Source organism: Myotis daubentonii, chromosome 1 (assembly GCF_963259705.1).
Source record: "Myotis daubentonii chromosome 1, mMyoDau2.1, whole genome shotgun sequence".
Taxonomy (NCBI): domain Eukaryota; kingdom Metazoa; phylum Chordata; class Mammalia; order Chiroptera; family Vespertilionidae; genus Myotis; species Myotis daubentonii.
In genome coordinates, this window is record NC_081840.1 from 30,635,907 (window position 1) to 30,659,308 (window position 23,402).

A 23,402-nucleotide genomic window follows, 5' to 3' on the forward strand; every position below is an offset into this window, starting at 1 on the left:
TCACCTTATGCTACCAAGAATAACACCCTTGTGACTCAGTTCTCTAAACAGACTGCAATATCCAGCAAACACAGAGAATACTAACGCACTGAAATGCTTGTAAAATGTTTAACTGGGTAAACTTATTCACCTGACTTTTTAATAAAACAATCTTCATTGCGGGGCGGGGGGGGGGGAGGTTGGGGGTTAATGGGGGGGATGAGGACACATTTGTAATACCTTAACTAATAATAAAAATAAAAATAAAACAATCTTCATGTACAAGACCAAGCTGACTCAAAGTGTGGTTTGATTCTGACTCTTGTTGAATCCCAGTAAGGATCCTTAATTCAAACATGTGCATAAAGAACTAAGAATTTCCTTTTTTCTTTCCTTTATTTTTTTAAACTTATTTGGCTTATCCAGTCTTCACTATGAAAAAAAACTTAATAAAGATTAGTTACACCTGTTCCCTTCACCCTAGGTGTGGGTGGGTGGGCATAAGGCCCTTGGGAGTCTCAGCAGCGTTTTCCAGAAAAAAAAAACTCGAGGAGTTATGCTTTAAAGTTTAAAAACACATCGAATGCCCCATCTCATAAACGCGAACACTCTCCCTGGAGTTTACACGGTCTCAACGGCGGCGACCCCAGAGGTAACCAATTGTAATCCCCACCCCTCATCGTGGTCCAGCCTTTCCTGGACACATCTTCACACCACTTCACATCGGCAAGGGAGACCCCGGAGCTAAGAGCACTCTTAGAAAAAAACATATGAAAGTTGCCTGAAATCACACAAACTTTTAAAAAGAAAAGACTGGCGCCAAAGTTTTGAGCGGCCAGAAAGAACCTGCTCGGTTTGGCTGGGGCTTGCTGGTGCTTGTGCACAGCCGTGCCTGCTGGCAGCGCGCTCCGACGCTCCCCGCCACTAGGGGAGGGGCAGACAACAACTTTCGGAAATAACAGGCGCGCACAAAGGCCAGTGCTGCCCGGACTCCCCAACCTCCCAACCTCCCTCAAATGAGGGGACTAGTGCGGCTGCGAGCAGCACTGATTCCCCGCAAGTTCCCCGCCGCCCGCTTTTTCTTCTTTCTTTTTTTCCACCATTAGAAAAATAACCTGAGGAGGAGAAGGTGCTACCGTCAGACCCTCAAGGCAATTTCAGACAACAAAGACCCCAAGCAATCAAAATGGAATTAGAATCCGAGCCAACCCAGCCGTCCGAGCGCTCGGCTGCCGGGCCCGCCGCGGGTCCCGCGCCCTCTCCAGCCGGGTGCGCCCCGCCCGCCGGTCCGCGGGTCCCAGGGGCGAGCCTCGCGCCGCCCACGATTTGGCCAAATCTGCGCCGCGGCTCTGGGCTCCGGGCGCTCTCACGCGGCGTTCAAAATCTTTCCCGCCCAGGCGTGACGCGGGGGACGGAAACAATCAGCGGACCCGAGCGCCGGGGCCTGGGCCCGACCGGGGCGACCGGGAGGACCAGGGGCGAGCGCCCGGCGCAGCCCCCTTCCCCACCCCGCGGACCGGCGGGCTGGGGCCGGGAGGTGACACAAAGAAGCCGGGGAGACGAACGCCACCCGCCGGCGCTCGCTCCGATTCCGGAGCGCCCCGCCCGCTGACAAGTTTGCGGCGCCCTCCACGCACCCCGCTCTCCCCACCCGGGCGAAGTTTCCCGTGGCCGGGCTCGGACCCGGGCATCCGGCCGGTTCCCGTCCCTCGCCGCCCCCGCCCCCGGCTCGGGGACCTTCCTTCCCTCGCCCCCGCCCCTTCCCCTCCCTCCGGCGGTTCCTCCCTCCCCACCGCAGCCCGCTCCCTCCCGGGCGCCACGGGATGCGGGGGCCCCGCGGCCGCGCTCACCCGCTGCTGCCCCGCGAGGGCGCGGGCTGGGGCCAGCCCAGGTTGGCGCCCCGCTGGCCGGGCTCCCGCGATCGCCCCTTTTGCTCGGTCTCCTCCACGCTCTTTCGGTCCAGCCGGAGGCTCGGGGCACCGCGGAGCGCGCTCCGCTCCCGAGCGCTCGGAAAGCTGCAGACCACGCCCCGCGTCTTCCCCGCCCGCCCTGGGCCGCCGAGTCCCGCGCTCGCCGCTCGGCGGCCAGTGTCGAGCCCGCCCGCCAGCGCCGGGGGCGGAGCAGCCCGCCTCCCCCCGCACGCCCCGCGGCAGCCGGGGGCTGGCAACTTTCTTTCCATGTTTTGGAGCATCAGAGATGGTCTAAGTGGGAAGCTAACTCAGAATACAGGTTTGCGACCGGGGGAGGCTCGGGTGGGGTGGGGAGATTGGTGGAATGCCACAAACTCACCGCAATAAGCTTTTCTGGTTAACTTCAACAAGAAACTGTTCTAACATTCCTGGGTGGAGGGCGGAGGGGGTGGAGGGTGGAGGGTGGAGGGGGTGGTAAGAGCAGATCTTCAAATTAGCTACCAGACCTTAATCAAGTCATTTACCTTTGTGGAGCCTTTGTAAAATGAGGAGTTTGGAGTGGTTCTCAACCTTCCTAATGCCGCGACCCTTTAATACCGTTCCTCATGTTGTGGTGACCCCCTGCCATAAAATTATTTTCGTTGCTACTTCATAACTGTAATTTTGCTACTGTTGTGAATCGTAATGTAAATATCCACAGGATGTATTTAGGCGACCCCTGTGAAAGGGTCGTTTGACCCCAAAAGGGGTCGCGACCCACAGGTTGAGAACCGCTGGAGATGGTTTTAAAAATCTGGATCAGTCATTCTGATAGCGTGGTCCAGACTTCAGGGTCACCTGGAGGGAAGGGGTGGCGCTTGTTAACAGTGTAGATCAGTGGTTCTCAACCTTGGCTGCACATTAGAATCACCTGGGAATCCTCATCCTCCGGAAATTCTGTTTCTTTGTTATGGAGTGGGGCCACAACATTAGTAACAAAGAAACAGAATTTCCGGAGGATGAGGCCCAGAAATCAGGATTTTAAAAAAAGATTCCCAGGTGATTCAAATGTGCAGCCAAGGTTGAGAACCACTGATGTAGATTATTGGGTCACTGCCTCCCACTGGACGCTGGGGAGTAAGAAGAGCCTCAATCTTAGGAAATGATATACAAATTTCAGATCTCAACTTCGGTGGAAACTGAATCCTTGGGAATGTGTCCTGCAGGTGCCAGTTTGATTTTCCAGCAAATCACTCACTGCCTTTGGACTCAGAATGGCAGCACCGACCCCCACTCACCTGTTGTGCTGTCACAGTATTACGAAGGCAGGCAAGGTCCTCAATGAAAGGTATTGTATCACCTCACTACTATTATATAACGAAGCAGTGACTTCGAAATATTTCTCACTTGAGTTTGTATCACAATCAGATTCTTACAAGTCCAAATTCAGGTATGTGGTATGGGTACAGAATCTTGCTTGAATTACCTAATTAAATTTGTTGCTTAGGACTCAAACTAAATGGTTAGGAGACAAGAGCTTTGATAATGAATTCAGTTAATATACATTAATGGGAAAAATACTTGAAAATTGTACCCACAATTTAGGATAATTATTTTAAAAACATGTACTTCTGTGGGTACCAGGATGATATAGGTAAATTATTTTAAATGCACATTTTATTTATCAATAGCTCAATTTCTATCAAAACAGCACACTCCCAGTCTACATGTCATCCTTTGTATTCTAAGATAATCGCTCTGATAATATCACTTCTCTTCTTGACCTACCTATATCTGCATTATTTATTATTAACTAGAGGCCTGGTACATGTAATTCATGCACTGGGAGGGTAATCCCTCAGCCGGGCCTGCCCCCTCTCACAGTCCGGGAGCCCTCAGGGGATGTCCAACTGCTGGCTTAGCCCTGCTCTCCATGGCTTAAGCCAGCAGTAGGACATCTTTAGCACTGCCGCAGAGGTGGGAGAAGTTCCCGCCACCACTGCATTCACCAGCTGTGAGCCCGCCTCAGGGTTTCTGGCTGAGAGGTGCTGCCCCTATGGGAGCACACTAACCACCAGGGGAAAGCTCCTGTGTTGAGCATCTGCCCCCTGGTGGTCAGTGCACATCATAGCAACCAGTTGCTCTGCCATTCGGTCGATTTGCATATTAGCCTTTTATTATATAGGACTAGAGGCCTGGTGCACAAAAATTTGTGCACTCGGGAAGGAGGGGGGTCCCTCAGCCCGGCCTGTGCCCTCTAGCAGTCTGGGACCCCTCGGGAGATAACGACCTGCTGGCTTAGGCCTGCTCCCGGGTGGCAGAGGGCAGGCCCAATCCCTAGGTGCAGCCCCTGGTCGGGCTCAGAGCAGGGCCAATTGGGGAGTTGGGGCGCCGCCCCCTGTCATGCACAGAGCAGGGCGGATTGGGAGGTTGGGATGCCACCCTCAGTCACACTCAGGGTAGGGCTGATTGGGGGGTTGGGGCACTGCCCCCTGTCACACACAGAGCAGGGCCGATCAGGGGGTTGGGGAGCTCCCCCCTATCAGGCACAGAGCAGGGCTGATCAGGGGGTTGGGGCGCCTTCCCCTGTCACGAACAGAGCAGGGCGGATAGGGAGGTTGTGGCCCCGCCCCCTGTCACACACAGAGCCGCAGGTCGATCAGGGGGTTTGGGCGCTGCCCCCGTCACGCTGATCCCAGTGCCTGGAGGCCTCGTGGCTCCGCTGATCCCAGTGCTGGGAGGCATATTACCCTTTTACTATATAGGATATTGGCCTGGTGCATGGGTGGGGGCCAGCTGGTTTGCCCTGAAGGGTGTCCTGGATCAGGGTGGGGGTCCTGCTTGGGTGCCTGGCCAGCCTGGGTGAGCAGATGATGGCTGTTTGCAGCTGGTCACACATCCTTCAGGGTGGGGGTCCCCACTGGGGTGCCTGGCCAGCCTGGATGAGGAGATGTTGGCTGTTTGCAGCTGGTCACACACCCTTCAGGGTGGGGGTCCCCACTGGGGTGCCTGGCCAGTCTAGGTGAGGGGCTGAGGGCTATTTTCAGGCTGGTGGGTGACTGAAGCTCCCAACCACTCCTTTTTTTCTTTTCTTTTTTTATTCTGGGCCAGCTTTAGCTCTGGCTCCAGCTCTGAGGCCTCTGCTGCTGAAAGCAGGTATCTGGTTTGTTTAGGTTCTATAATCAAGGCACTGTATCAACTCCAGCTCTGAGATCCCGGCCGGCTGAAAGCTGGTTTCTGGGGTTTTATTTAGCTTCTATATTTGTTACAATGTTTCTTAAACTGCAAGCTCAGAGGCCGGCAAGGCAGGCGGGGAACGTTGGTGCCGGGAGCCGGTCCATCCTTGCTGTTTCAAGGGACCTGGCATATATGGCATACGGTTCTTAATATGTTTGCTCACCTTCTTGGTGCTGTGTTTTAACCAAAGCCACCTCTCCGAGAAAGGTTGAATCCCCAGGTAGGGATTTTCCCCTGAAGTTAGGGAGGGAATAAAACCCCTCAACTAAGTGCCAGGCGGGTAATTAATCCCTTTAACTACGAACAATCATGCTTAAACTACATAATCTTTTCTCCCTGGAATGGAGATAAGAAACGCCCTAACCTTTGTAATAGAGATTGATAGGATTGAATCAACTGGTATAAATACAGTTGTAACAAGACAGAAACACTCAGAACTTAGAACAGAATCAAGAAGACAGAACCTACACGGAGCCTGGAGACAGAAGAACTTCGCTGGAGAGAACATGCCAAAAGATCCTGGACTGAACCTGACTATAGAACATGGCAAGAGAACCTGACTAGAACCTGGTGACTGGACCTGGCTGGAGATCTGAAGCAGAACCTCTCTGGAGATCCAGACCAGAACTTGGCTGGAGATCCGGGCTAGAGATCCTGGCTAGGCTGCTGATCAACTGAACACTGTCTCCGTGTTAGAGGTTCTGCTTCAGATCTCCAGCCAGGTCCAGTCACCAGGTTCTAGTCAGGTTCTCTTGCCATGTTCTATAGTCAGGTTCAGTCCAGGATCTATTGCCATGTTCTCTCCAGCGAAGTTCTTCTGTCTCCAGGCTCCGTGTAGGTTCTGTCTTCTTGATTCTGTTCTAAGTTCTGAGTGTTTCTGTCTTGTTACAACTGTATTTATACCAGTTGATTCAATCCTATCAATCTCTATTACAAAGGTTAGGGCGTTTCTTATCTCCATTCCAGGGAGAAAAGATTATGTAGTTTAAGCATGATTGTTCGTAGTTAAAGGGATTAATTACCCGCCTGGCACTTAGTTGAGGGGTTTTATTCCCTCCCTAACTTCAGGGGAAAATCCCTACCTGGGGATTCAACCTTTCTCGGAGAGGTGGCTTTGGTTAAAACACAGCACCAAGAAGGTGAGCAAACATATTAAGAACCGTATGCCATATATGCCAGGTCCCTTGAAACAGCAAGGATGGACCGGCTCCCGGCACGTTGGAGTCCTCCGTCACTGAAGCAAGCAAGCCTCATGTTAGCTTCCAGCTGCCTGGCTGCCGGCCGCCATCTTGGCTGGCAGTTAATTTGCATATCGCCCTGATTAGCCAATGGGAAGGGTAGCGGTCGTACACTAATTACCATGTTTCTCTTTTATTAGCTAGGACTAGAGGCCCAGTGCATGAAATTTGTGCATGGAGGGGGTGTCCCTCAGCCTGGACTGCACCCTCTCCAATCCAGGATTCCTCTTGCAATCTGGCACCACTGGCTTCTAACTGCTCACTTACCTGCCTGATCGCCCCTAACCCCTCTGCCTGCCTACCTGATCACCCCTAACTGCCTGCTGGAGGGCAGAGCCAGGCCTACAAGGGGCCATCTGCCTACCTATCACCCCTAACTGCTGGCCTGCCTACCTGATCAACCCTAGCCACTCTGCCTGCCTGCCTGCCTGCCTGATTATCCCTAATCTTTTGCTTGGGGGCAGGGCCAGCCTGGCAAGGGGCTATCTGCCTACCTGATCACTCCTAACTGCTCATCTGCCTACCTGATCACCCCTAACTGCTGATCTGCCTACCTGATCATCCGTAACCACTCTGCCTGCCTGCCTGGTCACCCCTAACCCACCTCTGCCTCAGCCCTGCCACCGTGGCTTTGTCCAGAAGGACGTCCGGAAGGATGTCCGGAAGACATCCAGTCTAATTAGCAATTACCCTTTTATTAGTATAGATGGCCTGGGTCACCACAAAGATATAAAGCAAGAAGATCCTTCTGGTCCTGGGATGTCTTTTCATAGAAAAGACCACTTTGCCTGATGTAATACATGCAAATGAAAGACCCAGTTTTGAGGTGAAATTGGGCTCCAGTTGGAGCTGTCTACAAAGCATTGTCTGCTATTTTCCTTCTCTGTTCTATTCATTCTGTTCATTTCCATTTTACATCAGTTGCTTTCTTTACAATAAGAATTGCAAAATCATCGTGGCAACACTCTCTGGAGAAAACGTTAATAATCTCTTAATTATCGGTCCCTTCTAGGTATCTATATTACAAATCCTCAAAATGAAAGGGCTATTGCTCCATTTTGTATCTAGTGCACATAAGAGAATCCAGAATAAACTGTCTCAAAATGTTTTCAGATGTCCCCATGCAGGGTCTCCCAGGCATACTAGTTTGAATATTAAATTAACACCTGCTTTTAAATCAGTAAATTAGACTAATGGCTGTAGTACTGAAACAGATCCTCCACACTTTGAAATGAAAATAAAATGTAATGCTAAGCCAAACAAAGACACACCTGGTTCTTTTGAAACACAACACTGAGCATGTGAATGGATGGCTCATGTGCTTACACATCTGACTGGCAGAGTAAAGGTTGCCATGAACCCAGCCGTGCCCACATTCTCCCATGCACCAAAACACAGACATGGTACAATAATACAGTATGATGTCATGCTCTGCCTCTTTGCTATTATTTACATCAGGCCTCTGTATTTACAGCAAAAGATCGACAGCCTACCTGAGAGACTTTGCCAGATCCAATTGTGGTAAACACAAATTTTGCAAACTGATAAAACTGAAAGCACATCTGGGACTGGGTACACAAGCATGCCGTGGCCTATGTGACGACTACTGAAACGTGAGTACATACTGCCAAGTTGTACCGGGCTGGACAAAAAATGTGATCTGAGGCATTCGAGCGCGTTGGACACCCTCATGCCATGAAAGGAACTAAATCCATCACGCTTCAAGTCAGGCAGCAACTCCTCTGTCACAGCACAGGGTTTCTCTGAACTGGAGTTGTTTGTTGCATTTCTGCATCTGCACTAGAAAGGGAGTTCCTAGTCTTTATCTCTGGAGAGCCTAAAGAAGAAAGGCAGTGGATTTTATCCTGGGAGCAAATTCTACTCTTGTGCTTGGATGCCATGTTGAGAAGGATTGTGGGGTCGCATCAAGGTTTGGCAAGAAAGAATACAAGATGATTAATAATTGAGTCTCCTTGTACGCATATATGCATAACCCATGGACACTGACAATAGGATGCTGAAGGCCTGGGGGAGAGGGGCAGGCCGCAGCAGGTTATTGGGGGGGAAAAAGAGGCATGTGTAATACTTTCAATAATAAAGAATTATTTTAAAAAATTTTAATACATAAATAAATATACTGAAGCCAATTGAAAGAGTTTTCAACTGGCAAAATCTAGGACAATTTGAACATCAAATTAATTAATTACACTAACAGATTTAAGTAAGCCATTTAATTAAAGAGAAAATTATGAATTCATACTGATATCAAGCTATTATTCTATCAATAAAATTTGATGATGAATATAATAATAATTGAGTCTCTGCCATGGGCACATGGTGGGGGGTATTAATATTACTATCATGTACTTATCAACCCTGTTGGTAATAGGAGACAATAATATTAAATGATTGGCTGGATGAATAAGTGAAGGTAAGAACAACACAAAGTATCTTTACCCACAGAGGCAGATATAATATTAATTTGAAAAAGGGTGAGACCAACCTTACTACTTGCCTCTATTTCATTAACGATGTTATTGTTAAGACAAAAGGAGATTGGCTTAAAGCTAAACACTCCTTGTTAGGATGCTAACTCTAAGTACCTCAAGGAACAAACGTTTGCTACAATATTGTTTTTACCACATTAGGAGCACTTGTATAAGCCAGGGATGAAAATAGCTGGCCAGGAAAACAGCAGCTCTGTTCCTTTGTCCAAGAGTCCAATCACACCCTGTGAAGGCCTGAGCTCCTTATCTCATTCTGGTCTTGTTTCCTGCCAAACCTGAAAACTAACACAAATAAATGGCTAATTGCTCCCTTGACCAATGTAATCTTTCTGACCATTGTCCTGATTCAAGTAGAAAGTTGTGTCCAACAACATGCAATTTGTGCACTGCCAATATATGCAGTAGATTGTCTCCTAAAATACTGAACCAACAGAACAAGTTTCTGCCAATTGAATCAGAGTCCCACATTCTAGAGTTTGAAGAAAAGTTAAAACAAAAGTCATGATTCAATGTCAAGTGGTAAGCATGGAGCCTGGTGGACAATAAGGACTCAACAAATGACAGACATTATTGCAATAATTTTCAAAAGCACTTTTTTGAAATGGTGAATTAAAGTATTGGAGTCTTAAAAATTCTGTAACTCACCTCATTTTACACAGGAGAAGATTGAAATCTTAGGGCAAAACATACCAGTATACCCAATGGCATAAAACTATTGGTGGTGGGAAGAGAGAGAGAGGGAGAGAGAAACTAGGTCCTCAGTCCTGAGGTATTTTTTATCTCCTCTCTAAAGGGGCGGATCTTTAAAAAAAAAGAGAGAGAGAAATATATATATATATATGTATATATATATATACACACACACACATACAATATACTAGAGGCCTGGTGCATGAAATTCATGCACTGGGGGTGGTGGTGTTCCCTCAGCCCAACCTGCACCCTCTCCAATCTGGAACCCCTTGGGGGATGTCCCACTGCTGGTTTAGGCCTGATCCCTGGGATCGGCCTAAACCATCAGTGGGACATCCCTCTCACAATTCAGGACTACTGGTTCTAACCGCTCGCCTGCCTGCCTGCCTGATTCCCCCTAACCGCTTCTGCCTGCCAGAATGATCACCTCCTAACTGCTTTCCTGCTGGCCTGATTGATGCCTAACTGCTCCCGTGCCAGCCCGATCGCCCCCAACTGCCTTCCCTTGCCAGCCCGATCGCCCCCAACTGCCCGCCCCTGCTGATCTGATGGCCCTGGTCACCCTGGTGGAAGCCACATGGAGCAGCAGCCAGGACCCCCCCCCCCCACCCCCCCGGCGGGGCTGAGGGAACTCTGGCAGCAGGTGCGCGGAGCGGCCACTGAGCCTCCCGCCCCCTCACAGGGCCTCAGGAACTGCAGCAGTAGGCGCATGGAGCAGGCGGCCCTGCCCCCCTGTGTGCCGCCATCTTGTGATGGTGTTACGGCATGAGGGTTAATTTGCATATTGCCTCTTTATTATATAGGATACACACACACACACACACACACACACACACACACACACACACACACACTAGAAGCACAGCACGCAAAATCGTGCGAGACCCAGACCTGCCATGTGCAAGCAGCTCACCGCCGCGAGCCACTGTGCCACGTGAGCCACGAGCCCCTCTGCCCCACGCAAGCCCCTCTGCACCGCATGAACCACGAGTTCTGCCATGCTGCGCAAGTGGCTCACAGGCCAGGGGAAGGAACCGAGAGGTGCTCCATGCACCTCCTGGTGACCGGTCGTTTGGTCGTTACAGCATTACAGCATTAGAGCCACTGGGCTTTTAATGTATGTATATATATATATATATATATATATATATATATTTCAGAGAGGAAGGGAGAGGGAGAGAGAGATAGAAACATCAATGATGAGAGAGAATCATTGATTGGCTGCCTCCTGCACGCCCCCTACTGGGGATTGAGCCCACAACCCGGGCATGTGCCCTTGACCAGAATTGAACCCGGACATTCAATCTACAGGCCAACACTCTATCCACTGAGCCAAACTGGTTAGGCCTACAGGGGCAGATCTTAAGGGAGGACCTTAGGGGATGTCCCAGGGGAGGATCTCAATAGAATATTCATCAGCTTTCCCAGGTGTGTCCTTTCAGGGTCATGGTCTCCACTGATTGCTCAGGGCCAGGGCAGGGGGTCATTAGTCATCAAGGCTGGTCCCGCTGTCACCCTGCCTGGCCTTACTGCTCTTTTGGGCCTGAAGCTGAAACAAAACTGAGGCCTAGATGTTATCTCTGTGATCAACAGACCCAAGACTCTGCTTCCAAGATCATTTGATGTGGGTCAGAACCTCATCGTCCTGACTGCTTAATGCTTAAGGGAATAGTGGTGCTGGAATGATTTCTTAAAGAAGAAAGACACGAAAAGCATTAACCATAAAGTGGGGGAGAAACACATTTAAATTAAGAACTTCAGTTCCGCCGAAACCGGTTTGGCTCAGTGGATAGAGCGTCGGCCTGTGGACTGAAAGGTCCCAGGTTCGATTCCGGTCAAGGGCGTGTACCTGGGTTGCAGGCACATCCCCAGTAGGAGATGTGCAGGAGGCAGCTGATCGATGTTTCTCTCTCATCGATGTTTCTAACTCTCTATCTCTCTCCCTTCCTCTCTGTAAAAAAAATCAATAAAATATATTTTAAAAAAAAAAAAAAAAAAAAAGAACTTCAGTTCATCGAAAGACACCATCAGCCCTGGCCAGTGTGGGTCAGTTGGTTGAGCTTCCTCCTGTGCACTGGAAGGTTGCTGGTTTGATTCCCCCAAGGGCACATACCCAGGTTGCATGCTTGATCCCCAATCAGGGTGTGTGTATGTTCAGGAGGCAACCAATCAATGTTTCTCTCTCTCCCTCTCCCTTCCTCTCTCTCTAAAAATCAATTAAAAATCTTTTTAAAAATATATTTTCAAAAGGCACCATTAAAAGAGTGAAAAGAATTTTAATCAAAACAACAATGCAGTACCATCTCACACCAGTCAGATTGGCTATCATCAACAAATCAACAAACAACAAGTGCTGGAGAGGATGCGGAGAAAAAGGAACCCTTCTGCACTGCTGTTGGGAATGCAGACTGGTGCAGCCACTGTGGAGAACAGTATGGAGTTTCCTCAAAAAACTAAAAATGGAACTCCCATTTGACCCAGTAATCCCACCTCTAGGAATATATCCCAAGAAACTAGAAACACCACTCAGAAAGGATATATGCATCCCTATGTTCATAGCGGCACAATGCACCATAGCTAAGATTTGGAAACAGTCTAAGTGCCCATCAGCAGATGAGTGGATTAAAAAACGGTGGTACATCTACACAATGGAATACTATGCTGCGGTAAAAAAGAAGGAATTCTTACCGTTTGCAACAGCATGGATGGAACTGGAGAGCATTATGCTAAGCGAAATAAGCCAGTCAGAGAAAGATAAATATCACATGATCTCACTCATTTGTGGAAGATAATGAACAACATAAACTGATGAACAAAAACAGATCCAGAGACAGAGAAGCATCGATCAGACCGTCAAACCTCAGAGGGAAGGTAGAGGAGGGTGGGGGTAAGGGGAGAGATCAACCAAAGGACTTGTATGCATGCATATAAGCCTAACCAATGGACACAGACAACAGGGAGGTGAGGGCATGAGTGGGGGGTGGGAGGGGCAATGGGGGGATAAGGACACATATGTAATACCTTAATCAATAAAGAAAAAGAAAAAAAAGAGTGAAAAGACAAGTCACAGAAAGAAGATATTTTCAACACATGTAATGAATAAAGATCTAGAACCCAGAATATGTGGAACTTCTACAATATCAGTGAGAAAAGATAGAAAAATGAACAGAAGAGTTGAACTGCAATTTTAGAGAAGAGAAAATCCAAATTGTCAATAAGGGGGGAAAATGTTTCACCTTGTTATTAATCAGAAAATTTTAAATTAAAGCCATAATAAGGTAACATTTTTATCCAGTAGATTGGCAAAATCTAGAAATCAGAAATTCAAAGTGCTGCGAGAATGTGGATCAATAGGAACTCTTATACATTGCCAGTACAAGTGTAGGTTGGTAAAACCATTCTGAAGCTTAATCTCACATCTCTTGTAAAACTAAAAATTTTCAAACTATAAGATTTCCACTTCCAGGTATACACCATGTATATCTTGGATATGTACAAAATGTACATGTATATGACAAGTTAAAAAATGTATATGTAGAAAAATAACTCACATGTACATTTCTAGTATCATTTTTTAAAAATAAACTTTATTGAGGAATACTTCACTTAGAAAAAAATGCACAGACTTTAAGTATACAGTTCAAGGAATCTTAATGAACATATATAACTCAGCTACCACTTCCACATTCAAAATACAAAACATTTAGCCCTGGTGGTCAGTGCATGTGATAGCAACCAGTCGTTTGGTCATTCGGTCATTTGGTCGCTTAGGCTTTTATATATATAGACAGATTACTGATTAAATTCCTAAAGCTATACCTTTACATTCCCTTGACTATTTTGTAACTATCAATTTGTACTTAATCCCTTCACCTTTCTCACCCAGCCCTCATCAATCTCTGTTGTTTTTTGTAAATGTTTTTACTGATTTTTAAAATATATATTGATCCCTTTATTGATTTCGGATAGATAAGAGCATGGGTCTGTGGACCGAAGGGTCCTGGGTTTGATTCTAGTCAAGGGCATGTACCTTGATTGCAGGCTCTTCCCTGGCCCTGGCCCTGGTCAGGGCTCATGCAGGAGGCAAACCAATCAATGTGTTTCTCTCACATCAATATTTCTCTCTGTCTTTCCCTCTCTCTTACACTCTCTCTAAAAACCAATGGAAAAATATCCTCAGGTGAGGATTTAAAAAAATAGATAGATGATAGACGATAGATAGATATGTATATGTATATCTATATATTATATATATAATATTTACATAATCCCAGAAAATTTTCCTGTACCCTTTGTTTTCTATCAACACAGATGAGTTTTATCTGTTCAAGAATTCATAAAAATAAAATCATACAGCGTGTATTCTTTTGTGTTGGCTCTTTCCCTCAATATAATGTTTTTGAGATTTATTTGGTTTTAAATGGATCAGTTTACTTATTTTTATTGCAAATTAATTTTTCATTGTATGAAAATCTCACATTTGATGATTGTCAATTGGGTTGTTTCCATTTGGGGTTCTTATATATACATCTGCTATAAATACAGGGGTAGGCAAAAGTAGGTTTGCAGTTGTGAGTACGCAAAACACAGTTTATTCTTGTATTATTATTTATCAATTATTGTATTTATTATTTGTTATTGTATTTATTTATTAACTATTTCCCATACAAACAACTGTAAACTTACTTTTACACCAACCTGTATTCTGTACAAGTCCTTCAGTGGACATATGTTTCCATTCTTCTTGGGTAAATACCTAGAAATACAAGTGTTGGGACATTGAGTAGATATATGCTTAAGTTTTTTTAAAGTTCTTATATTGTTTCTCAAGTGACTGCACCATTTTACACTTCACAAGCAATGTACAAGATTTCCAATGACTATACTTGGTACCATCAATCCTTTAAAAAAAATTTTTTCAATTACAGTTGACATTAAATATTATATCAGTTTCAGGTGTACAGCATAGTGGTTAGACATTTATATAACTTACGAAATGAGTTAAGTCTAGTACTCACCTGACATCATACATAGTTATTACAATACTAGAGGCCCAGTGCACGGATTCATGCACCGGTGGGGTCCCTCGGTGTGGCCTGCGGGGATCAGGCCAAAACCAGCAGTCCAACACCGCCTGCCGCTCCTGCCTGCCCTCCTGCTCATCCTGGCCCCAATGCGCCTGCAGTGGGCACACACCCAGTCAGTCCCGATCAGGAGAGGCTCATGCTGCCCCACCGGCACTTGCCAGCTCTGAGCCCTGCATCTGGTGCCCCTCAGTCAGCACACTGACCACCAGGGGGCAGCTCCTGCATTGAGCATCTTCCCCCGGTGGTCAGTGCATGTCATAGCGACCAGTCGTTTGGTCATTCGGTCATTTGGTCGCTTAGGCTTTTATATATATAGACAGATTACTGATTGAATTCCTAAAGCTATACCTTTACATTCCCTTGACTACTTTGTAACTATCAATTTGTACTTAATCCCTTCACCTTTCTCACCCAGCCCTCATCAATCTGTTGTTTTTTGTAAATGTTTTTACTGATTTTTAAAATATATATTGATCCCTTTATTGATTTCAGAGAGAAAGGGAGAAAGAGAGAGAGAAACATCAATGTGAGAGAATCATTGAACCCTGCCTGCCCACCCCACACCAGGATCAAGCCTGCAACCTGGGCATATGCCCTGACCGGGAATTGAACCGCGACCTTCTGGTTCATAGATCTATGCTCAACCACTGAGTCAAGTCAGCTGGACTTTACTGATTTTTTTATAGAGAGAGGAAGGAAGAGGGAGAGAGAGATAGGAAACTTCAGTGAGAGAGAAATGCCAACATCACTCGGCTGCATCCTGCACTCGTCTCCTGGGGATCAAGCCTGATGTTTCTCTCTGTCTCTTCCCCTCCCTTCCACTCTCTCTAAAGATATCAATGGGGGAAAAATATCCACAGGATGAGGATTAACAACAGCAACAACAACAAATATATATATATATACATTTCCTTCATGATTAGTGATGTTGAGCATTTTTCACTTGCTGATTAGACTTTTTAATATATGTACGTATGTATATCCACACACATATGTGTGTTATCTACTTTTGTGAAGTGTCTGTGCAAATATTTTGTCCTTTTTAAATTGGATTGTTTATACTGTGGTCAGAGTTCTTTATACAGTCCATTATCAGATTTATGTACTATCTTACAAATATTTTCTCTCAGCCTGTGATTTGACTTTTCATTTTCTTATAGATATCTTTGGAAAGCCAAATAATTGGGTTTTGCTGTTATTGTTTGAATTTGAAGAGATAAATTATCAACAAAAAAGGTGCCATTTTTACTTTATAAACAAGGAAAATAATGTTCATGATAGGTCATTGTACAAGATCTTTCATTAGCCTAGTCTTTTTTTAAAAGATATATTTTTATTGATTTCAGAGAGGAAGGGAGAGGGAGTGAGAGATAGAAACATCAGTGTTGAGAGAGAATCATTGATCAGCTACCTCCTACATGCCCTTCACTGGGGATCGAGCCCATGACTCAGGCATAGGCCCTGACCAGGAATTGAACAGTGACCTCCTGGTTCATGGGTTGATGCTCAACCACTGAGCCACACCAGCCAGGCACTAGTATAAGTCTTGAAATGTAGGTTATATGGTAACTCTATGTTTAAATCATTTTGAGGAACTGCCAAATTGTTTCCCAAAGAGACAGCACCATTTTACCATCCCACCAGCAATGTATGAGGGCTCCAATTTCTCTGTATTTTCATCAACACTTGTAGTTGTCTGTCTTTTTCACTTAGGTTATTCGAGTGTATGAAGTGGTATCTCATTGTGGTTTCAATTTGCATATTGAACGTCTTTTAAATGTTTATTGGCATTTGCATATCTTTGGAGAATTTCTATTCAGATACTGTACTCATTTTAAAAATGAGTTGCTTGTGTTTTTATTGTTGAATTGTAAGAGTTCTTTAATCATTCTGAATACAAGTCCCTTATTTAATAGGTATTTGCAAATATTTTCTCTCTAATTCTATATATTATCTTTTCATTTTCTGGATAATTTTCTTTAAAGCAAAAAGGTTTTCATTTTTATAAAGTCCAATTTAGATATTTTCTTTTTGTTGCTGTGTTCTGGGGTCATATCAAGAAACCAATGCCTAACCTGAAGACATGAAGATATACATGTAGGTTTCAGAGACCATGGCATGTGCCCTTGACCGGAATCAAATCCGGGGGGACCCTTGAGTCCACAAACTGATGCTCTATCCACTGAGCCAAACCAGCTAGGGCTATTTCTTTTTATTTTTATTGATGCATGTTCAGCACCTAGAAAAAAGGCAGACTACTACTAAAATACCCAGTAGACAATTGTTAAGTAAACCTTATTTATTCTCCAGGTCCAATTCTTTCCTTTACTTATTATTTAAACTCCACAAATGCTATGTTTGACACAATTTTCCGCATGATAAAAATGAAGAGACCGTAATGTACTTGCATCACTATTATCAAAGTTAAGTTCAATTACTAAACCAATCTGAAAAACTTTAAACAAAGAAAAACCCAGAGATAAATTTGCTAAAAGAGATATTCTAATCCAGGGGTGGGCAAACTTTTTGACTCGAGGGCCACAATGGGTTCTTAAACTGGACCGGAGGGCCGGAACAAAAGCATGGATGGAGTGTTTGTGTGAACTAATATAAATTCAAAGTAAACATCATTACATAAAAGGGTACGGTCTTTTTTTTTTTTTTTTAATATATTTTATTGATTTTTTACAGAGAGGAAGGGAGAGAGATAGAGAGTTAGAAACATCGATGAGAGAGAAACATCGATCAGCTGCCTCCAGCACATCCCCCACTGGGGATGTGCCCGCAACCCAGGTACATGCCCTTGACTGGAATCGAACCCGGGACCCCTCAGTCCGCAGGCCGACGCTCTATCCACTGAGCCAAACCGGTTTCGGCCGGTTGCCGGGAGCCGGTCCATCCTTGCTGTTTCAAGGGACCTGGCATATATAGCATACGGTTCTTAATATGTTTGCTCACCTTCTTGGCGCTGTGTTTTAACCAAGGTCACCTCTCCTAGAAAGGTTGAATCCCCAGGTAGGGATTTTCCCCTGAAGTTAGGGAGAGGATGAAACTCCTTAACTAAGTGCCAGGCGGGTAGTTAATCAATTTAACTACAAACAATCATGCTTAAGCTACATAATCTTTACTCCCTGGAATGGAGATAAGAAACGCCCTAACCTTTGTAATAGAAATTGACAGGATTAGAATCAACTGGTATAAATACAGATGCAACAAGACAAAAACAGACAGAACTCAGAACACAGAACTTAGAACACAGAACTCATGAGACAGAACTCAGAACACAGAACTAAGGACACAGGGCTTGGAAGACAGGACCAATAGAGACAGAGCCTAGGCACAGAACCTACACAGAACGTTCTCTAGAGACAGAAGAACTTCGCTGGTGAGAGCATGCCGGAGGATCCTGGACAGGGACTGTCCTCGGAGCCTGGAGGCGGAGCCTGGCGAGAGAGCATGGCAGGGGATCCTGGACTGAACCTGACTGCGTAGTTTGGCAGGAGCGCCTGACTAGAACCTGGTGACTGGACCTGCCTGGAGAACCTGGACAGAACCTGGCTGGAGATCCTAAGCAGAACCTCTCTGGAGATCCAGACCAGAACTTGGCTGGAGATCCTGGCTAGGCTGCTGATCAACTGAACGCTGTCTCCATGTCATTCCTTCTTCGCTGACTCCGTCTACGCCTTTGGGGACCCCTGGACCCACTGGGGTTTGACCCCAGCAGCCGGTCTTTTTTTTTTTTTTTTTTTTTTTTTTTAGTTTTTTTCATTTCAAACAGGCCGGATGGCCCGCGGGCCGTAGTTTGCCCACGGCTGCATCTGAAACATGAGCAGGTTAAATTAAGAAATTCAGAAGACTTCCTTAAATACTCTTCGTTATAAGTATCTTGGAATGTGTCCACTTATAAGGGATTACAAAAAATAAGGATACCTCTGAGACAGAAGATAAAGCAGCTTAGCAGCTTATGTTCTGCAGGGCAGGAATCTATGTTGGTACGTTTATCATTCTTACTAGGTGATAGGAAAGCTAACTCGATTAACACAGTGGATATTCAAGTGCAGTTAGCATACCACCAGGGTTCACATAATTACTTCAGTTGAGAACACGCAGACACACCTTTTCAAAAAAAAACACAAATCTACAATTCCATGGATATTAATGCTTAGGACTAAGTTAAGTAGGTATCACAATAAAAAAAGAATATGGGTCAACCTAAATTTATTTTTAAGACAGTTGGTATGATGATGATATTGCAAAAGTTGTGAAGACAGTACGTGAAAGACTGAAGTTTTAGAAACATTGGCTTAAAGAAATAAGAAAGGGTACAAAGTGCAGTGTATAAGATTTATAAGCTAGTGTTCATTTGATGGATTTGGAAAGGGAATTATGAATCCAGACAGATACTACTTCTAAATGATACATGGACAATGATTCAAGGACAAAGGATAAGCAGATGATATAAGGAAAAGGTGCTAGAACCGAGCTGTGGTTTTATGATATGCAAAGACAGGGAGCACTTGTGTCAATCAGTGGTCAGCTCATTGAGTGTCTTAGTCTGTTACGTGTCTGTCTTCACATACGTTATCCATCTGAGAAAGAAAAGTACAGGAAGACTGGGACTACGTGTCTCCTACCTCCTTTAGTATTTGGCAGAGCATACAGGTGGATATTTAATAAGCATTTTAATGTTAATGAAAGAACAGATAGTATATATGATTAATTCAGAAACAATTTTTCTTGAAGAAGAATATAGATACAGAAAAAATATAGATCGTGTCATAACTACACAGTTCAATGAATTTTCACAAATGGAACAAAACCATAAAACACCATTTACCTTTTGTTTTCACACTATCTGCATTGCCTAAACTTACTTGTTCACTTTTACCTGAATGAAACAGTACACTTGACGACTCATCACTATTTCATGCCATGTCATATCTTAGAACTTCATCATACTTACCTGGCAGGGGAGTCGCCATGGTCACAAAGGTGGTTTTCCCAGGACGAGGCTTATCCATTGCATTCGGATGTGCTCACCCCTGTAATTTCCCCAAATGTGGGAAACTCAACTGCATAATTTGTGGTAGCGGGAACTGCATTTGAGCAAGGAAAAAAAGAAAAAGAATTTAACTTGGGTTTTTAATTTTTTAAATCTACATGTGAAATACCTGAGCTTACTTCTTGTATTATTTTTTCTTCTCCCTGACTGTGGGGGTGGGGTGGGAATTAGCATTAGAGTATTATCTCTGGAGTGCTAGTAAGAATTCTATTTATTTTAAACACTTCGAATTCCAACAGCAATGGGTTTTATTCCCTGTATTTTTTCTGGGCAGCCCCTTTCCTTTTGTTCAATTAGAAGTCTATGTATGCATTATTACTAACCAATAGTATTTTTGGTATATTTTAAGTAAGTTGCTAAGCTCTAACTTATTATGACTTTTTTTCTGGCCATTTTTCTCTATGACTATAGTTAAACACTGTAAAATAAACTTGGTGAATTTATTTATTGCATTTAACCCTCTTTCTGTGATACTTATGTTCTGGATACCTGATTAATTTGAAAATCATAATGGTAGCTTAATTTTTTTTTAACCCATTTTGCTTATTTGGAACATTTATCCATAAATCTTTTTGCTGTTGATATGCTATTACAAATCAAAATAATGATATTCATTGTGAGGTACAAGAATAAACTAATAAAAAATATGAACATCATTGCCATGAAAATTTGATTTCTTAAATATTGAAATTTTCTCAAAAAAATCTATTTTCTAGTTAATTTTAAAATAACGTATAATATTTAAATGACTTCGTCATTAAGATTCTTTTTAAAAATGAGTATTATATTCTAACATTCTCTACTTCCAGAAGTCGATGGGAAGTATGTGTTTTAAGAAAAAAGTTAATGAAAATAGACAAATACTTCAAGATATGCTGGAGAAAATCATAAAGAATATTGATTTGAGCCCTAGCCAGTTTGGCTCAGTGGATAGAGTGTCGGCCTGCGGACTGAAGGGTCCCAGGTTCGATTCTGGCCAAGGGCACATACCTGGGTTGCGGGCACAATCCCCAGTAGGGGGCATGCAGGAGGCAGCTGATCCATGATTCTCTCTCATCATTGATGTTTCTATCTCTCTCTCTTTCTTCCTTCTTCTCTGAAATCAATAAAGAAATATATATTTTTTTAAAGAATATTGATTGTAATTTTTTGGATTTCTCTTTTTGCTTGCTTTATTGCACTGCCTAGAACCCAATGTTGAAAAAAATTGGTGATAGTAGATACCCTTGCCTTGTTCCTGTACTTGGGAAAAAACATTCAACCATTCACCAGTAAGCATATTAGCTGTATATTTTATGTAGGTGCTCTTTATCTGGTTAAGAAATTTTTATTTTATTCCTAATTTCTGAGAGTTCCGTTTTAATCTGAAATGGATGCTGGATTTTTAAAAAAATATATTTTTTATTGATTTTTTACAGAGAGGAAGGGAGAGGGATAGAGAGTTAGAAACATCAATGAGAGAGAAACATTGATCAGCTGCCTCCTGCACACTTCCCACTGGGATGTGCCCGCAACCAAGGTACATGCCCTTGACCGGAATCGAACCTGGGCCCTTTCAGTCCGCAGGCCGACACTCTATCCACTCAGCCAAACCGGTTATGGTTGGATTTTTATTTTATTATTTTTTACACTAGAAGCCCATTGCACGAAGATTTGCACAGTAGGCCTTCCTTCCCCTGGCTGCTGGCACCGGTTTTCCTCTGGCACCTGGGACCCAGGCCTTTGGTCCGGCCACAGCGAGGCTTGGCTTCTCCGCCTCTTCAGTCTTCAGTCATCTTCACTCTGGCCAGAGCCTTCAGTTTCACTCCATGCCTGTGTATGCAAATTAACCTCCATCTTTGTTGGGTTAATTTGCATAGTTGCTCTAATTGGCTGGTGGGCGTAGCGGAGTGACACAATTTGCATGTTTCTCTTTTATTAGTGTAGATATTGAGGGATTATCAGACAATTTTTGTTTCTTACTCTGTTAACATGATAAATCTCATTGGCTTATTACATTGATTCCAATTTAAATGATATCCCAATTGTACTTCAGTTGTATTCAACTGTAGCTTCATTCCAAGTGCTCTACATCCCCATGTGGATTGTGGCCACTGTATTGGGCAGTGCAGCTCTCTTTGTTCTTAGCTATTCTGCTGTACTACTTTCTACAACAAGCATGTCAAACTCAAAGGCTAACATGGACCAAATAAACAAGGTTTATGTGGACTGCAAAAAATCAAAAGCTTCAATTTTCATAGAAAGGTAGGTTTATTTTGATAGAGACATGCTGAATACAAAGGGCTGAAATAAATGAGTAATCATTAACATAAAATAATAAAACATTTTAATAAAAATTAATATTTTTCTTGAACATTAACTTACCAGACACTGAATAACTGCACAAATTATAAGTGTAACACAAATAAACCTAGTTTTCCAGTTCTCCAAAAGCGAAATATTTCCTGTTGTGCACACCAAACACGTCTGTCCAAGACTAATGACATGGCAATTGCCTGCTAAAATATTCGCTTCTAATATTAGTGGAGAGAAATGGTGCACCTGCGTGTAAGGCACGTAAGGAAAATGAATGCAACATGATTATAGTACTCAGTCATCAGTGAACGCTTTTGTTGTAGTTCATTATTAATAACTAGGGGCCCAGTGCACGAAATTCGTGCACTGGGTGTGGGGCGGGGGGGAGTGTCCCTCAGCCCAGCCTGCCCCCTCTCACATACTGGGAGCCCTCAGGCATTGACCCCCATCACCCTCCAATCACAGGATCGGCCCCTTGCCCAGGCCTGATGCCTCTGGCTGAGGCGTCCGGCCCGGGCATCGGGGACCCGCAGTGGCAGTGGCCCCGTGATCGTGGGCTTCGCTTTAGGCCCAGGCAAGGGACCCCTAGCTCCTGGGACTGCCAGCTTCGACCGTGCCCAGCTCCCATCGCTGGCTCCACCCCTACTTCCTGCTATCACTGGCCAGGGAGGAAAAGGCACCTGATTCTCCGATCATGGCTGGGGGGCAGGGCAAAGGCGCCTTTGCCCTGCCCCCCAGCTCTTAGCTCCCTCCTGGGTTTCCGATCACTGTCAGTGGCAGGGGGCTTCTTCCTGCTTTCCCTTTGCCTCCCTGCATTGTGCCTACATATGCAAATTAACCGCCATCTTGTTGGCAGTTAACTGCCAATCTTAGTTGGCAGTTAACTGCCAATCTTAGTTGGCAGTTAATTTGCATATAGCCCTGATTAGCCAATGAAAAGGGTATCGTCGTACGCCAATTACCATTTTTCTCTTTTATTAGTGTTGATGATGTATAACAGGATATTGTAAAAATTAAGTTATGAAATTTTTATTAAAACGTTTCTTACATACCATTACATTGGCTGGGCTGTAAAAATACTTGTGGGCCGCGAGTTTGACATGCTTGTTCTACAACGATCACCCAAAAAGCACCTTAGCCAGATTCCCCTCCACTCAGAGAATAGGAAACACACAATTTAAAAGTTAACATCTGTGTGAATTATTATTTTTTTTTCTTTCTTTTTTTTTATTTTTTTTTATTTAATTAAATCTTTATTGTTCAGATTATTACATTTGTTCCTCTTTTCCCCCCCCCATAACTCCCCTCCTCCCAGTTCCCGCCCCACCCTCCGCCCTCACTCCCCACCCACTGTCCTCATCCATAGGTGCACGATTTTTGTCCAGTCTCTTCCCGAATCTCCCACACCCCTTTCC

The 23,402-nt window shown here is 44.5% G+C and overlaps 2 protein-coding genes and 1 non-coding gene across 10 annotated transcripts in view; 2 read left to right on the forward strand and 1 right to left on the reverse strand.

The window, feature by feature from the left end:
* Window positions 1-1,968, reverse strand: part of SYNE2 (spectrin repeat containing nuclear envelope protein 2) — a 316,273-nt gene extending 314,305 nt beyond the window's left edge. For all 8 annotated transcript variants that reach the window (XM_059693959.1, XM_059693921.1, XM_059693929.1 and 5 more), the window contains exon 1: window positions 1,830-1,968. The gene's annotated coding sequence lies outside the window, so the exon portion shown is untranslated. The remainder of the gene's footprint in view (window positions 1-1,829) is intronic.
* Window positions 257-9,383, forward strand: LOC132226572 (uncharacterized). Its single transcript, XM_059681384.1, has 4 exons — window positions 257-281; window positions 1,641-2,208; window positions 3,095-3,216; window positions 7,818-9,383. Exons 1-4 carry the CDS (start codon window positions 257-259, stop codon window positions 7,838-7,840), a joined length of 738 nt encoding a protein of 245 aa, XP_059537367.1. The 3' UTR covers window positions 7,841-9,383.
* Window positions 9,384-19,585: 10,202 nt separating this feature from the next.
* Window positions 19,586-19,742, forward strand: LOC132224355 (U1 spliceosomal RNA). Its single transcript, XR_009450656.1, has one exon. It is a non-coding gene; the product is annotated as a U1 spliceosomal RNA (small nuclear RNA).
* Window positions 19,743-23,402: the final 3,660 nt, after the last annotated feature.